Here is a 16767-nt window from a genome sequence, read left to right as displayed (position 1 = left end):
TGATCTATCAGGAGACACTGATCAATTCTTAGACACTGATCTATCAGGGACACTGATCTTTCAGGGACACTGATCTATCAGGAGACCATGATCTTTCAGGGACACTGATCTTTCAGGGACACTGATCTTTCAGGGACACTGATCTATCAGGGACACTGATCTATCAGGAGACACTGATCTTTCAGGGACACTGATCTATCAGGGACACTGATCTATCAGGAGACACTGATCTATCAGGAGACACTGATCAATTCTTAGACACTGATCTATCAGGGACACTGATCTATCAGGAGACGCTGATCTATCAGGAGACGCTGATCTATCAGGAGACGCCGATCTATCAGGAGACGCCGATCTATCAGGAGACCATGATCTTTCAGGGACACTGATCTTTCAGGGACACTGATCTATCAGGGACACTGATCTATCAGGGACACTGATCTATCAGGAGACACTGATCTATCAGGAGACACTGATCTATCAGGAGACGCTGATCTATCAGGGACACTGATCTTTTAGGGACGCTGATCTATCAGGGACACTGATCTATCAGGAGACACTGATCTATCAGGAGACACTGATCTATCAGGGACACTGATCTATCAGGGACACTGATCTATCAGGGACACTGATCTATTAACCCTTTGATGCACAACATGGGTCTAAAATGATCCATATCCATTTTCTGTTATCTCATGTTTGGCTGAGTGTTTCCATGATATTTCTCTGAAATAAATTTATGTTATCTATAATGTTCCAAGTATTCAGTAATATCTTGTTTTTGTTTAGCATACATCATCATTTTTATTTTTCCTTTCTGACTTTACAAACAAGCACAGCTTTTGTGTTTCTATATCAGGTTTACACACATAGGTCAGATCGACCCACATCCATTTACAATAGAATCTGCTGGAAACTGTGAAGTTAGTTTAAAAGAAGAAAGATATTTACTCCAGACACTTCACCGATCTGTACAGCTCTCTTTGCACATCTGATTCATGTCTAGTTTTACTATTGTTTTGTTTATTTTAATAAAATATCTGATGACTATTGTGAAAGAGAGCAGGACATATTATTGATTAGGTTCAGGTTACACTGAGAGAGAGTTCTGTCAGACATGTCCAGGTATTTAGCTAGAAGGAGAATGGCTGCTGTCCTCCTGAGCTCCATGCATGCAGAAGATTCCAGAAGTGATCCAGGACTACAACCAAACTAAAGGAGGAGGGTAGATGGCTGAGGGTTAGCACCTTCTTGTCTAAAACCACAGAGGAGGTCCATGGTGCTCTGGTACAATATTCTAGATGTTTCCATCCTCAGTGCTACACCAGCGTCACAACACAGCAGTCTGCTGACATGGGTGGAGAACCATAAATGCTGGCTGTTCATCATGGACCTTGACAAAGAGCTGGACAGTCTAACATGAAGGTGAGCATGGAGGACTCACCCACACTCTAACAGCAAATTACTGGGGCAGAGAGAAGATGTAAAACCAGCTACCTGGCATAGGGGGACACCAGACAGGAGGAAACCAACCAGGAGGACCTCAGACAGGAGGACATCAGAGAGGAGGACATCAAACCCGAGGACATCAGACAGGAGGAAACCAACCAGGAGGACCTCAGACAGGAGGACCTCAGACAGGAGGACACCAACCAGCAGACCTCAAAAAGAAGGACATCAGAGAGGAGGACCTCAGACAGGAGGACAACAACCAGGAGGACCTCAGACAGGAGGACACCAGACAGGAGGAAATCAGACAGGAGGACACCAACCAGGAGGACATCAGACAGGAGGAACTCAGACAGGAAGACCTCAGACAGGAGGACACCAGTCAGGAAGACCTCAGACAGGAGGACACCAACCAGCAGACCTCAGACAGGAGGACACCAGACAGGAGGACATCAGACAGGAGGACATCAGACAAGAAGATCTCAGGCAGGAGGATATCAGACAGGAGGACATCAGAGAGGAGGACACCAGACAGGAGGACCTCAGACAGGAGGACCTCAGACAGGAGGACAACAGACAGGAGGACCTCAGACAGGAGGACCTCAGACAGGAGGACACCAGACAGGAGGACATCAGACAAGAAGACCTCAGGCAGGAGGATATCAGACAGGAGGACCTCAGACAGGAGGACATCAGACAAGAAGACACCAACCAAAAGGACCTTAGACAGGAGGACCTCAGACAGGAGGACCTCAGACAGGAGGACATCAGTCAGGAGGACCTCAGACAGGAGGACCTCAGACAGGAGGACATCAGTCAGGAGGACCTCAGACAGGAGGACATCAGACAGGAGGACCTCAGACAGGAGGACATCAGACAGGAGGACATCAGAGAGGAGGACACCAGACAGGAGGACCTCAGACAGGAGGACACCAGACAGGAGGACATCAGACAAGAAGACCTCAGGCAGGAGGATATCAGACAGGAGGACATCAGAGAGGAGGACACCAGACAGGAGGACACCAGACAGGAGGACATCAGAGAGGAGGACCTCAGAGAGGAGGACATAAGACCCGAGGACATCAGACAGGAGGACCTCAGACAGAAGGACATCAGAGAGGAGGACATAAGACCCGAGGACATCAGACAGGAAGACCTCAGACAAGAGGGCCTCACAGAGGAGGACACCAACCAGCATACCTCAGACGTAAGACATCAAGCAGGAAGACCTCAGACAAGAGGACATCAGACAGGAGGACATCAGACAGGAGGACCTCAGATGGGAGGACATCAGACCCGAGGACATCAGACAGGAGGAAACCAACCAGCAGACAGGAGGACATCAGACAGGAGGACATCAGACAGGAGGACCTCAGACAGGAGGACACCAACCAGCAGACCTCAAAAAGAAGGACATCAGACAGGAGGACACCAAGCAGCAGACATCAGACAGGAGGACACCAACCAAGAGGACCTTAGACAGGAGGACACCAGACAGGAGAACATCAGACAGGAGGACATCAGACAGGAGGACATCAGACAAGAAGATCTCAGGCAGGAGGATATCAGACAGGAGGACATCAGAGAGGAGGACACCAGACAGGAGGACCTCAGACAGGAGGACCTCAGACAGGAGGACCTCAGACAGGAGGACATCAGACAGGATGACCTCAGACAGGAGGACCTCCGACAGGAGGACACCAACCAGCATACCTCAGACAGGAGGGCATCAGACAGGAGGACATCAGACAAGAGGACATCAGACAGGAGGACCTCCGACAGGAGGAACCCAACCAGCATACCTCAGACAGGAGGACCTCAGACAGGAGGACACCAGACAGGAGGACCTCAGAAAGGAGGACCTCCGAAAGGAGGACCTCCGACAGGAGGACACCAACAAGCAGACCTCAGACAGGAGGACATCAGACAGGAGGACATAAGAGAGGAGGACACCAGACAGGAGGACACCAGAAAGGAGGACCTCAGGCAGAAGGACATCAGAGAGGAGGACCTCAGACAAGAGGACATCAGACAGGAGGACCTCAGACAAGAGGACATCAGACAGGAGGACCTCCGACAGGAGGACCCCAACCAGCATACCTCAGACAGGTGGACCTCAGACAAGAGGACACCAGACAGGAGGACACCAGGCAGGAGGACCTCAGACAGGAGGACATCAGACAGGAGGACACCAATAAGAAAGACTCTGATTCAGAAGAACATCAGAGAGGAGGACATCAGACCCGAGGACATCAGACAGGAGGACTTCAGACAAAAGGACCTCAGACAGGAGGACCTCAGACAAGAGGACACCAGACAAGAGGACCTCAGGAAGGAGGACATCAGACAGGAGGACACCAGAAAGGAGGACCTCAGGCAGAAGGACATCAGAGGGGAGGACCTCAGATAGGAGGACCTCAGACACGAGGACATCACTCAGGAAGAACTCAGACAGAAGGACACCAACCAGCAGACCTCAGACAGGAGGATACCAACCAAGAGGACCTTTGACAGGAGGACATCAGACAGGATGACCTCAGACAGGAGGACACCAGACAGGAGGACATCAGACAGGAGGACCTCAGGCAGGAGGACCACAGACAGGAGGACATCAGACAGGAGGACCTCACAGAGGAGGACACCAGACAGGAGGACACCAGACAAGAGGACATCAGACAGGAAGACCTCAGACAGGAGGACGCCAACCAGCATACCTCAGACAGGAGGACCTCCGACAAGAGGACCCCAACCAGCAGACCTCAGACAGGAGGACCTCAGACAGGAGGACATCAGACAGGAGGACATCAGAGAGAATGACACCAGACAGGAGGACACCAGACAGGAGGACCTCAGATGGGAGGTCATCAGACAGGAGAACTTAAAACAAGAGGGCTTCACAGAGGAGGACACCAACCAGCATACCTCAGACAGGAGGACATCAGACAAGAGGACATCAGACAGGAGGACCTCCGACAGAAGGACCCCAACAAGCATACCTCAGACAGGAGGACCACAGACAAGAAGACACCAACCAAAAGGACCTTAGACAGGAGGACCTCAGACAGGAGGACCTCAGACAGGAGGACATCAGTCAGGAGGACCTCAGACAGGAGGACATCAGACAGGAGGACCTCAGACAGGAGGACATCAGACAGGATGACCTCAGACAGGAGGACATCAGACAGGATTACCTCAGACAGGAGGACACCAGACAGGAGGACATCAGACAGGAGGACCTCAGGCAGGAGGACCACAGACAGGAGGACATCAGACAGGAGGACATCAGAGAGGAGGACACCAGATAGGAGGACATCTGACAGGAAGACCTCAGACAGGAGGACCCCAACCTGCATACCTCAGACAGGAGGACCTCAGACAGGAGGACACCAACCAGCATACCTCAGACAGGAGGACATCAGACAAGAGGACATCAGACAGGAGGACCTCCGACAGAAGGACCCCAACCAGCATACCTCAGACAGGAGGACCACAGACAAGAAGACACCAACCAAAAGGACCTTAGACAGGAGGACCTCAGACAGGAGGACCTCAGACAGGAGGACATCAGTCAGGAGGACATCAGACAGGAGGACCACAGATAGGAGGACATCAGACAGGAGGACCTCAGATAGGAGGACCTCAGACAAGAGGACCTCACAGAGGAGGACACCAACAAGCATACCTCAGACAGGAGGATACCAACCAAGAGGACCTTTGACAGGAGGACATCAGACAGGATGAGCTCAGACAGGAGGACACCAGACAGGAGGACATCAGACAGGAGGACCTCAGACAAGAGGACATCAGACAGGAGGACCTCCGACAGGAGGACCCCAACCAGCATACCTCAGACAGGTGGACCTCAGACAGGAGGACATCAGACAGGAGGACATCAGAGAGAATGACACCAGACAGGAGGACACCAGACAGGAGGACCTCAGAGAAGAGGACACCAGACAGGAAGACACCAGACAAGGGACATCAGACAGGAGGACCTCCGACAGGAGGACCCCAACCAGCATACCTCAGACAGGTGGACCTCAGACAAGAGGACACCAGACAGGAGGACACCAGGCAGGAGGACCTCAGACAGGAGGACACCAATAAGAAGGACTCTGATTCAGAAGAACATCAGAGAGGAGGACCTCATATAGGAGGACATCAGACCCGAGGACATCAGACAGGAGGACTTCAGACAAAAGGACCTCAGACAGGAGGACCTCAGACAAGAGGACACCAGACAAGAGGACCTCAGGAAGGAGGACATCAGACAGGAGGACACCAGACAGTAGGACACCAGAAAGGAGGACCTCAGGCAGAAGGACATCAGAGGGGAGGACCTCAGATAGGAGGACTTCAGACAGGATGACTTCAAACAAGAGGACCTCACAGAGGAGGACCCCAACCAGCATACCTCAGACAGGTGGACATCAGACAGGAGGACATCAGACAGGAGGACCTCAGACAAGAGGACATCAGACAGGAGGACCTCCGACAGGAGGACACCAACCAGCAGACCTCAGACAGGAGGACATCAGACAGGAGGACATCAGAGAGAATGACACCAGACAGGAGGACATCAGACAGGAGGACCTCAGAGAAGAGGACACCAGACAGGAAGACACCAGACAAGAGGACATCAGACAGGAGGACCTCAGACAGGAGGACCCCAACCAGCATACCTCAGACAGGTGGACCTCAGACAAGAGGACACCAGACAGGAGGACACCAGACAAGAGGACATCAGACAGGAGGACCTCAGACAGGAGGACCCCAACCAGCATACCTCAGACAGGTGGACCTCAGACAAGAGGACCACAGACAGGAGGACACCAGGCAGGAGGACCTCAGACAGGAGGACACCAATAAGAAGGACTCTGATTCAGAAGAACATCAGAGAGGAGGACCTCATATAGGAGGACATCAGACCCGAGGACATCAGACAGGAGGACTTCAGACAAAAGGACCTCAGACAGGAGGACCTCAGACAAGAGGACACCAGACAAGAGGACCTCAGGAAGGAGGACATCAGACAGGAGGACACCAGACAGGAGGACACCAGAAAGGAGGACCTCAGGCAGAAGGACATCTGAGGGGAGGACCTCAGATAGGAGGACTTCAGACAGGATGACTTCAAACAAGAGGACCTCACAGAGGAGGACCCCAACCAGCATACCTCAGACAGGAGGACATCAGACAGGAGGACCTCAGACAAGAGGACATCAGACAGGAGGACCTCCGACAGGAGGACATCAGACAGGAGGACATCAGAGAGAATGACACCAGACAGGAGGACACCAGACAGGAGGACCTCAGAGAAGAGGACACCAGACAGGAAGACACCAGACAAGAGGACATCAGACAGGAGGACCTCAGACAGGAGGACATCAGTCAGAAGAACATCAGAGAGGAGGACCTCATATAGGAGGACATCAGACCCGAGGACATCAGACAGGAGGACTTCAGACAAAAGGACCTCAGACAGGAGGACCTCAGACAAGAGGACACCAGACAAGAGGACCTCAGGAAGGAGGACATCAGACAGGAGGACACCAGACAGTAGGACACCAGAAAGGAGGACCTCAGGCAGAAGGACATCAGAGGGGAGGACCTCAGATAGGAGGACTTCAGACAGGATGACTTCAAACAAGAGGACCTCACAGAGGAGGACCCCAACCAGCATACCTCAGACAGGTGGACATCAGACAGGAGGACATCAGACAGGAGGACCTCAGACAAGAGGACATCAGACAGGAGGACCTCCGACAGGAGGACACCAACCAGCAGACCTCAGACAGGAGGACATCAGACAGGAGGACATCAGAGAGAATGACACCAGACAGGAGGACATCAGACAGGAGGACCTCAGAGAAGAGGACACCAGACAGGAAGACACCAGACAAGAGGACATCAGACAGGAGGACCTCAGACAGGAGGACCCCAACCAGCATACCTCAGACAGGTGGACCTCAGACAAGAGGACACCAGACAGGAGGACACCAGACAAGAGGACATCAGACAGGAGGACCTCAGACAGGAGGACCCCAACCAGCATACCTCAGACAGGTGGACCTCAGACAAGAGGACCACAGACAGGAGGACACCAGGCAGGAGGACCTCAGACAGGAGGACACCAATAAGAAGGACTCTGATTCAGAAGAACATCAGAGAGGAGGACCTCATATAGGAGGACATCAGACCCGAGGACATCAGACAGGAGGACTTCAGACAAAAGGACCTCAGACAGGAGGACCTCAGACAAGAGGACACCAGACAAGAGGACCTCAGGAAGGAGGACATCAGACAGGAGGACACCAGACAGGAGGACACCAGAAAGGAGGACCTCAGGCAGAAGGACATCAGAGGGGAGGACCTCAGATAGGAGGACTTCAGACAGGATGACTTCAAACAAGAGGACCTCACAGAGGAGGACCCCAACCAGCATACCTCAGACAGGTGGACATCAGACAGGAGGACATCAGACAGGAGGACCTCAGACAAGAGGACATCAGACAGGAGGACCTCCGACAGGAGGACACCAACCAGCAGACCTCAGACAGGAGGACATCAGACAGGAGGACATCAGAGAGAATGACACCAGACAGGAGGACATCAGACAGGAGGACCTCAGAGAAGAGGACACCAGACAGGAAGACACCAGACAAGAGGACATCAGACAGGAGGACCTCAGACAGGAGGACCCCAACCAGCATACCTCAGACAGGAGGACCTCAGACAAGAGGACACCAGACAAGAGGACATCAGACAGGAGGACCTCAGACAGGAGGACCCCAACCAGCATACCTCAGACAGGTGGACCTCAGACAAGAGGACCACAGACAGGAGGACACCAGGCAGGAGGACCTCAGACAGGAGGACACCAATAAGAAGGACTCTGATTCAGAAGAACATCAGAGAGGAGGACCTCATATAGGAGGACATCAGACCCGAGGACATCAGACAGGAGGACTTCAGACAAAAGGACCTCAGACAGGAGGACCTCAGACAAGAGGACACCAGACAAGAGGACCTCAGGAAGGAGGACATCAGACAGGAGGACACCAGACAGGAGGACACCAGAAAGGAGGACCTCAGGCAGAAGGACATCAGAGGGGAGGACCTCAGATAGGAGGACTTCAGACAGGATGACTTCAAACAAGAGGACCTCACAGAGGAGGACCCCAACCAGCATACCTCAGACAGGAGGACATCAGACAGGAGGACCTCAGACAAGAGGACATCAGACAGGAGGACCTCCGACAGGAGGACATCAGACAGGAGGACATCAGAGAGAATGACACCAGACAGGAGGACACCAGACAGGAGGACCTCAGAGAAGAGGACACCAGACAGGAAGACACCAGACAAGAGGACATCAGACAGGAGGACCTCAGACAGGAGGACCCCAACCAGCATACCTCAGACAGGTGGACCTCAGACAAGAGGACACCAGACAGGAGGACACCAGGCAGGAGGACCTCAGACAGGAGGACCTCAGACAGGAGGACACCAATAAGAAGGACTCTGATTCAGAAGAACATCAGAGAGGAGGACCTCATATAGGAGGACATCAGACCCGAGGACATCAGACAGGAGGACTTCAGACAAAAGGACCTCAGACAGGAGAAGAATATATTAAAACACTGATTTATAACTGTTTAAATCAATACATTATAACACTGATTTATAACTGTTTAAATCATTATAACACTGATTTATAACTGTTTAAATCAATAAAACACTGATTTATAACTGTTTAAATCAATATAACACTGATTTATAACTGTTTAAATCAATATAACACTGATTTATAACTGTTTAAATCATTATAACACTGATTTATAACTGTTTAAATCATTATAACACTGATTTATAACTGTTTAAATCAATACATTATAACACTGATTTATAACTGTTTAAATCATTAGAACACTGATTTATAACTGTTTAAATCATTAGAACACTGATTTATAACTGTTATAGTGATACAGTGTTATAGTGATATAGTGTTATAGTGATACAGTGTTATAGTGATATAGTGTTATAGTGATACAGTGTTATAGTGATATAGTGTTATAGTGATACAGTGTTATAGTGATATAGTGTTATAGTGATACAGTGTTATATTGATACAGTGTTATAGTGATACAGTGTTATAGTGATATAGTGTTATAGTGATATAGTGTTATAGTGATACAGTGTTGTAGTGATATAGTGTTATAGTGATACAGTGTTATAGTGATACAGTGTTATAGTGATACAGTGTTATAGTGATATAGTGTTATAGTGATACAGTGTTATAGTGATACAGTGTTATAGTGATATAGTGTTATAGTGATATAGTGTTATAGTGATACAGTGTTATAGTGATACAGTGTTATAGTGATACAGTGTTATAGTGATACAGTGTTATAGTGATACAGTGTTATAGTGATATAGTGTTATAGTGATACAGTGTTATAGTGATATAGTGTTATAGTGATACAGTGTTATAGTGATACAGTGTTATAGTGATATAGTGTTATAGTGATACAGTGTTGTAGTGATATAGTGTTATAGTGATACAGTGTTATAGTGATACAGTGTTATAGTGATATAGTGTTATAGTGATATAGTGTTATAGTGATACAGTGTTATAGTGATACAGTGTTATAGTGATATAGTGTTATAGTGATATAGTGTTATAGTGATACAGTGTTATAGTGATACAGTGTTATAGTGATACAGTGTTATAGTGATACAGTGTTATAGTGATACAGTGTTATAGTGATATAGTGTTATAGTGATACAGTGTTATAGTGATATAGTGTTATAGTGATACAGTGTTATAGTGATATAGTGTTATAGTGATATAGTGTTATAGTGATACAGTGTTATAGTGATATAGTGTTATAGTGATACAGTGTTATAGTGATATAGTGTTATAGTGATCTGTGAAGGGAGCAGCTGATATTGAAGAATCAGCTACTAAATGTGTGATTTCTGGAGCTATCCTGGACTGGACCTAGCACAGCCATTTGGCTTTATCCAAGAGAATTGTCTACTGTCTAAGTTTTTTTCTCTCCAAATATCCACCAGAGAGTTGGCATCAATGAAGTTCTTCATCAGATTATTGTGGTGAAATGTAACATAGGTAGAGGGACATCTGTCTAACCATTCATCTATAACCATGTTAAAATCTCCACCAACTACAGTCAAACTTATAGCAAAAGAGTTTTTGTAATCATCAATGGTTTCTGTGAGAGTTTCTAATAATATTTGTTTTGGGTAGTATCGTTGTAACCATAAATATTAACCAAAATTGCAAAATTTCCGTCTAAGTTTACCACTGCAGTAATCCAGTGAGCATTATTATCACATTTAGATGTTAACACCGTCCCAGGAAACCTATAAAGACATGTAGCCACACCTCCAGATCTGTTACTGCCATGACAAAAATATTGTCTCCCATTGATTCTTCCAAAATGTAATGTCCTCTTCACATGAATGAGTCCCTTACAACATAAAAAAATAGCCTTGTGTTCTGTATTGTCTTTAAGACCTCTAGTATTTACAGAAGAGAAAGAAATCCCTGACTTCAGGAAAAACATAAATAACAAAAGTCTGATTATAGAGCAGTCAGTTTCAAGTAAGAAAGATAACCAGCCTCTTTAAGTGTGAGCTGAACTTAGAGGTTCCTCTGAAACTGAACATTTATCCCTCATAGCTTACGTTTATCATCTTTAACTTCAGGAATACATGACAAAGTTTATTTTTCACTCAGATTCTTTGCCCATTAATAAATCCCTCAGGACCTCAGAAGTATGCCTTCTTCCCAGCTTTTCTTGCTTCTTGTATCTGTGGCCAAATAGCTTCTCTTGCCTGCTTATCAGCCGTGGTCAAATCTTCCACAAAGCGGAGACCAGCCTCCCTGCATGCCTCTGACTCCTTCGTCATCCTCCATATCCCGTCGATGCTGACGCTTGATAAACTGGATGATCACCTGACGCGTTTTCTTCTCCCCTTTCTCCCCGCTCTGTGAACTGTGTCCACTATCTCGTCCATCTTCTGAGCTAATGTCGGAGCGATCTTTTCGAGCAGGACAACCACCTCTTCTCTTGTGTTTTCATTCGTCTTTTCTTTCATGGCTTTGATCTGAGATTCCACCGCCTGCTGTACCTTTCCTGGTCCCCCGCTCTTTCCCTCAGGACAGCGTTTTCCTTTTCCAGTTTTGTCACCTTTTCTTCAAGCTTACACACTTTACTCTTGCATTCTTTAACTTCTGCTGCATTGAATTCTAGCGCTCTAGACAGGCTGCAAATCATTGTGCTGTTGTCACATTACGGGGAAAAACTCAAAAGGGAGGACCCAAATGCAGATAAAACAGAAAGATTTAATTTAACAAACTAAAGTCCAGGAAAAAGCAACTGAGGATCACGAGGAAAAAGCCATTAACAAAAACTTACTTAAAACAAAGTCCAACAAAAGCAAAATCCACAGGGAGCACGAGGAGAAAACACTGAGATTAACACGAGGAGTAACAAGCACTGGGAAGACATCTACAATGAACCGACACAGACACAGGGAGACACAGAGCTTAAAAGCACAGGGAGTGATTAACAACGGAGGACAGGTGTGGACAATCAGACACAGGTGGAACTGGTGAAGGTAATCACAGTGGAGGGAAACTCAGGCAGGAAGCAAAACTAGAATCACACACAAGGGAAGGCAAACTACAAAATAAAACAGGAAACATGGAACCTAACACAAGAAGCACACGAGGACTGAATGACAAAACTGAACACTAGAAGATGAACAAAAGAAACACAGGAGGATACAAAGAACCAAACACAAGGAGGGAAACTAAAACACAGGGAGGAAACCTGAACATGAAACACAGGAGTAAATCTAAACATGGAATAACTAAACAAGAAGCACAGGAATAAACTACACAAGAAACACAGGAGTAAAACTAAACATGAGACACAGGAATGTAAAACTAACATGAAGCAGGGAATTACTAAACATGAAACACGAGGAGTAACACTAGACATGAAACAAGGAATAAACTAGACATGAAATACAAGGAGTAACTAAACATGAACATGAACTAACATGAGGCACAAAATACACAGAAACACAAGGACTACAAGAAACACCTAAGAACTAAACACCAGAAATATACAAACTAGAAAACCCAAGTATAATGTAAAACTAAAAACATGGAAATCACAGAACAACCAAGGAAAACATGAGGGATCAAAACTAAACACAGGAAATACACTAGAAAAACTCATAACCTAACAAATCAGAACCTGGATCATGACAGCTGTTCTCCTTCATCTGGGTGTTGGTGTCTTCTGCCGCTTTCTCTTGTTTGTTGAATCTGGCGCCTAAAGTTTGTAGAGCGGACATGATGGAGTCAAAAGACGAGTCTTCATTCGGTCTTACCCGCTTCTTCACGTGAGAAGCTGTGGGAATTATCCAGTTCTTCATGGTTTCATCTATCGGGTCCAGCATTGCTGACATCCATCCTGTTGAACAAGTGCCTCAGATGTAGCATCTTTGCTAGTTAGCGTTAACCTTATTAGCTCTCATTTTTCGTCCTTTGACTGGTTTGCTGTTATTTTTTTCCGTATGGTTTTTAACTTTGTATTCCGAGAGAAAAACGAGGGAAAAATAAACTTTAAGTAGAACTGGGTTAACAGGAAGTCAGCAGAGGGTTAACAGGAAGTCAGCAGAGGGTTAACAGGAAGTCAGCAGAGGGTAAACAGGAAGTCAGCAGAGGGTTAACAGGAAGTCAGCAGAGGGTTAACAGGAAGTCAGCCGAGCGATAACAGGCAGTCAGTAGCCAGATGGTTAACAGGAAGACACCAGAGGGTTAACAGGAAGTCAGCAGAGGGTTAACAGGAAGTCAGCAGAGGGTTAACAGGAAGTCAGCAGAGGGTTAACAGGAAGTCAGTAGACAGAGGGTTAACAGGAAGTCAACAGAGGGTTAACAGGAAGTCAGCAGAGGGTTAACAGGAAGTCAGCAGAGGGTTAACAGGAAGTCAGCAGAGAGAGGGTTAACAGGAAGTCAGCAGAGGGTTAACAGGAAGTCAGCAGAGGGTTAACAGGAAGTCAACAGAGAGAGGGTTAACAGGAAGTCATCAGAGGGTTAACAGGAAGTCAGCAGAGGGTTAACAGGAAGTCAGCAGAGGGTTAACAGGAAGTCAGCAGAGAGTTTTCTAACAGTAAGCACCCAGAGGGTTAACAGGAAGTCAGCAGAGGGTTAACAGGAAGTCAGCAGAGGGTTAACAGGAAGTCAACAGAGAGAGGGTTAACAGGAAGTCAGCAGAGGGTTAACAGGAAGTCAGCAGAGGGTTAACAGGAAGTCAGCAGAGGGTTAACAGGAAGTCAGCAGAGAGAGGGTTAACAGGAAGTCAGCAGAGGGTTAACAGGAAGTCAGCAGAGGGTTAACAGGAAGTCAGCAGAGGGTTAACAGGAAGTCAGCAGAGGGTTAACAGGAAGTCAGCAGAGGGTTAACAGGAAGTCAACAGAGAGAGGGTTAACAGGAAGTCAGCAGAGGGTTAACAGGAAGTCAACAGAGAGAGGGTTAACAGGAAGTCAGCAGAGGGTTAACAGGAAGTCAGCAGAGGGTTAACAGGAAGTCAGCAGAGGGTTAACAGGAAGTCAACAGAGAGAGGGTTAACAGGAAGTCAGCAGAGGGTTAACAGGAAGTCAGCAGAGGGTTAACAGGAAGTCAGCAGAGGGTTAACAGGAAGTCAGTAGAGAGAGGGTTAACAGGAAGTCAGCAGAGAGAGGGTTAACAGGAAGTCAGCAGAGGGTTAACAGGAAGTCAGCAGAGGGTTAACAGGAAGTCAGCAGAGGGTTAACAGGAAGTCAGCAGAGGGTTAACAGGAAGTCAACAGAGAGAGGGTTAACAGGAAGTCAGCAGAGGGTTAACAGGAAGTCAGCAGAGGGTTAACAGGAAGTCAGCAGAGGGTTAACAGGAAGTCAGCAGAGGGTTAACAGGAAGTCAGCAGAGGGTTAACAGGAAGTCAGCAGAGGGTTAACAGGAAGTCAACAGAGAGAGGGTTAACAGGAAGTCAGCAGAGGGTTAACAGGAAGTCAGCAGAGGGTTAACAGGAAGTCAGCAGAGGGTTAACAGGAAGTCAGCAGAGGGTTAACAGGAAGTCAACAGAGAGAGGGTTAACAGGAAGTCAGCAGAGGGTTAACAGGAAGTCAGCAGAGGGTTAACAGGAAGTCAGCAGAGGGTTAACAGGAAGTCAGTAGAGAGAGGGTTAACAGGAAGTCAGCAGAGAGAGGGTTAACAGGAAGTCAGCAGAGGGTTAACAGGAAGTCAGCAGAGGGTTAACAGGAAGTCAGCAGAGGGTTAACAGGAAGTCAGCAGAGAGAGGGTTAACAGGAAGTCAGCAGAGGGTTAACAGGAAGTCAACAGAGAAAGGGTTAACAGGAAGTCAGCAGAGGGTTAACAGGAAGTCAGCAGAGGGTTAACAGGAAGTCAGCAGAGAGAGGGTTAACAGGAAGTCAGCAGAGGGTTAACAGGAAGTCAGTAGACAGAGGGTTAACAGGAAGTCAACAGAGGGTTAACAGGAAGTCAGCAGAGGGTTAACAGGAAGTCAGCAGAGGGTTAACAGGAAGTCAGCAGAGAGAGGGTTAACAGGAAGTCAGCAGAGAGAGGGTTAACAGGAAGTCAGCAGAGGGTTAACAGGAAGTCAGCAGAGGGTTAACAGGAAGTCAACAGAGAGAGGGTTAACAGGAAGTCAGCAGAGGGTTAACAGGAAGTCAGCAGAGGGTTAACAGGAAGTCAGCAGAGGGTTAACAGGAAGTCAGCAGAGGGTTAACAGGAAGTCAACAGAGGGTTAACAGGAAGTCAGCAGAGAGAGGGTTAACAGGAAGTCAGCAGAGGGTTAACAGGAAGTCAACAGAGAGAGGGTTAACAGGAAGTCAGCAGAGAGAGGGTTAACAGGAAGTCAACAGAGAGAGGGTTAACAGGAAGTCAACAGAGGGTTAACAGGAAGTCAACAGAGGGTTAACAGGAAGTCAACAGAGAGAGGGTTAACAGGAAGTCAGCAGAGGGTTAACAGGAAGTCAGCAGAGGGTTAACAGGAAGTCAGTAGAGAGAGGGTTAACAGGAAGTCAGCAGAGAGAGGGTTAACAGGAAGTCAGCAGAGAGAGGGTTAACAGGAAGTCAGCAGAGGGTTAACAGGAAGTCAGCAGAGAGAGGGTTAACAGGAAGTCAGCAGAGGGTTAACAGGAAGTCAGCAGAGGGTTAACAGGAAGTCAGCAGAGGGTTAACAGGAAGTCAGCAGAGGGTAAACAGGAAGTCAGCAGAGGGTTAACAGGAAGTCAGCAGAGGGTTAACAGGAAGTCAGCAGAGGGTGAACAGGAAGTCAGCAGAGGGTTAACAGGAAGTCAGTAGAGAGAGGGTTAACAGGAAGTCAGCAGAGGGTTAACAGGAAGTCAGCAGAGGGTTAACAGGAAGTCAGCAGAGGGTTAACAGGAAGTCAGCACAGGGTTAACTTGAAGGAAGAAGTGAGAGGGTTAACTGGAAGTCAGCAGAGGGTTGACAGACAGTCAACAGAGAGAGGGTTAACAGGAAGTCAGCAGAGGGTTAACAGGAAGTCAGAGAGAGGGTTAACAGGAAGTCAGCAGAGGGTTAACAGGAAGTCAGCAGAGAGAGGGTTAACAGGAAGTCAACAGAGGGTTAACAGGAAGTCAGCAGAGAGAGGGTTAACAGGAAGTCAGCAGAGGGTTAACAGGAAGTCAGCAGAGGGTTAACAGGAAGTCAGCAGAGAGAGAGATATCAGGAAGTAAGCAGAGGGTTAGCTGGAAGTCAGCAGAGGGTTAGCAGGAAGTCAGAGAGGGTTAACAGGAAGTCAGCAGAGGGTTAACAGGAAGTCAGCAGAGAGAGTGTTAACATGAAGTCAGCATCGAGAGGGTTAACAGGAAGTCAGCAGAGGGTTAACAGGAAGTCAGCAGAGAGAGGGTTAACAGGAAGTACGCAGAGGGTTAACAGGAAGTCAGCAGAGGGTTAACAGGAAGTCAGCAGAGGGTTAACAGGAAGTCAGCAGAGAGAGGGTTAACAGGAAGTCAGCAGAGAGAGGGTTAACAGGAAGTCAGCAGAGGGTTAACAGGAAGTCAGCAGAGGGTTAACAGGAAGTCAGCAGAGGGTTAACAGGAAGTCAGCAGAGTGTTAACAGGAAGTCAGCAGAGAGAGGGTTAACAGGAAGTCAGCAGAGGGTTAACAGGAAGTCAGCAGAGAGAGGGTTAACAGGAAGTCAACAGAGGGTTAACAGGAAGTCAGCAGAGAGCGGGTTAACAGGAAGTCAGCAG

The 16767-nt window shown here is 47.8% G+C and overlaps 1 protein-coding gene across 1 annotated transcript; it reads left to right on the top strand.

Moving 5' to 3' along the window:
* The first annotated feature begins 5350 nt into the window (after nt 1–5350).
* Nucleotides 5351–5818, top strand: LOC121506646 (salivary acidic proline-rich phosphoprotein 1/2-like). Its single transcript, XM_041782473.1, has one exon. It carries the CDS (start codon nt 5351–5353, stop codon nt 5816–5818), a length of 468 nt encoding a protein of 155 aa, XP_041638407.1.
* Nucleotides 5819–16767: the final 10949 nt, after the last annotated feature.

Source organism: Cheilinus undulatus, unplaced genomic scaffold (assembly GCF_018320785.1).
Source record: "Cheilinus undulatus unplaced genomic scaffold, ASM1832078v1 Contig3, whole genome shotgun sequence".
Classification (NCBI taxonomy): Eukaryota; Metazoa; Chordata; class Actinopteri; order Labriformes; family Labridae; genus Cheilinus; species Cheilinus undulatus.
Note: the sequence above shows the minus strand (reverse complement) of the source record. Positions and strands in the feature narration are given on the sequence as shown.

Bases quoted from the DNA above. Each gene is read 5' to 3' on its own strand.
- LOC121506646 (XM_041782473.1), top strand. From the start codon at position 5,351: ATGACACCAGACAGGAGGACACCAGACAGGAGGACCTCAGAGAAGAGG.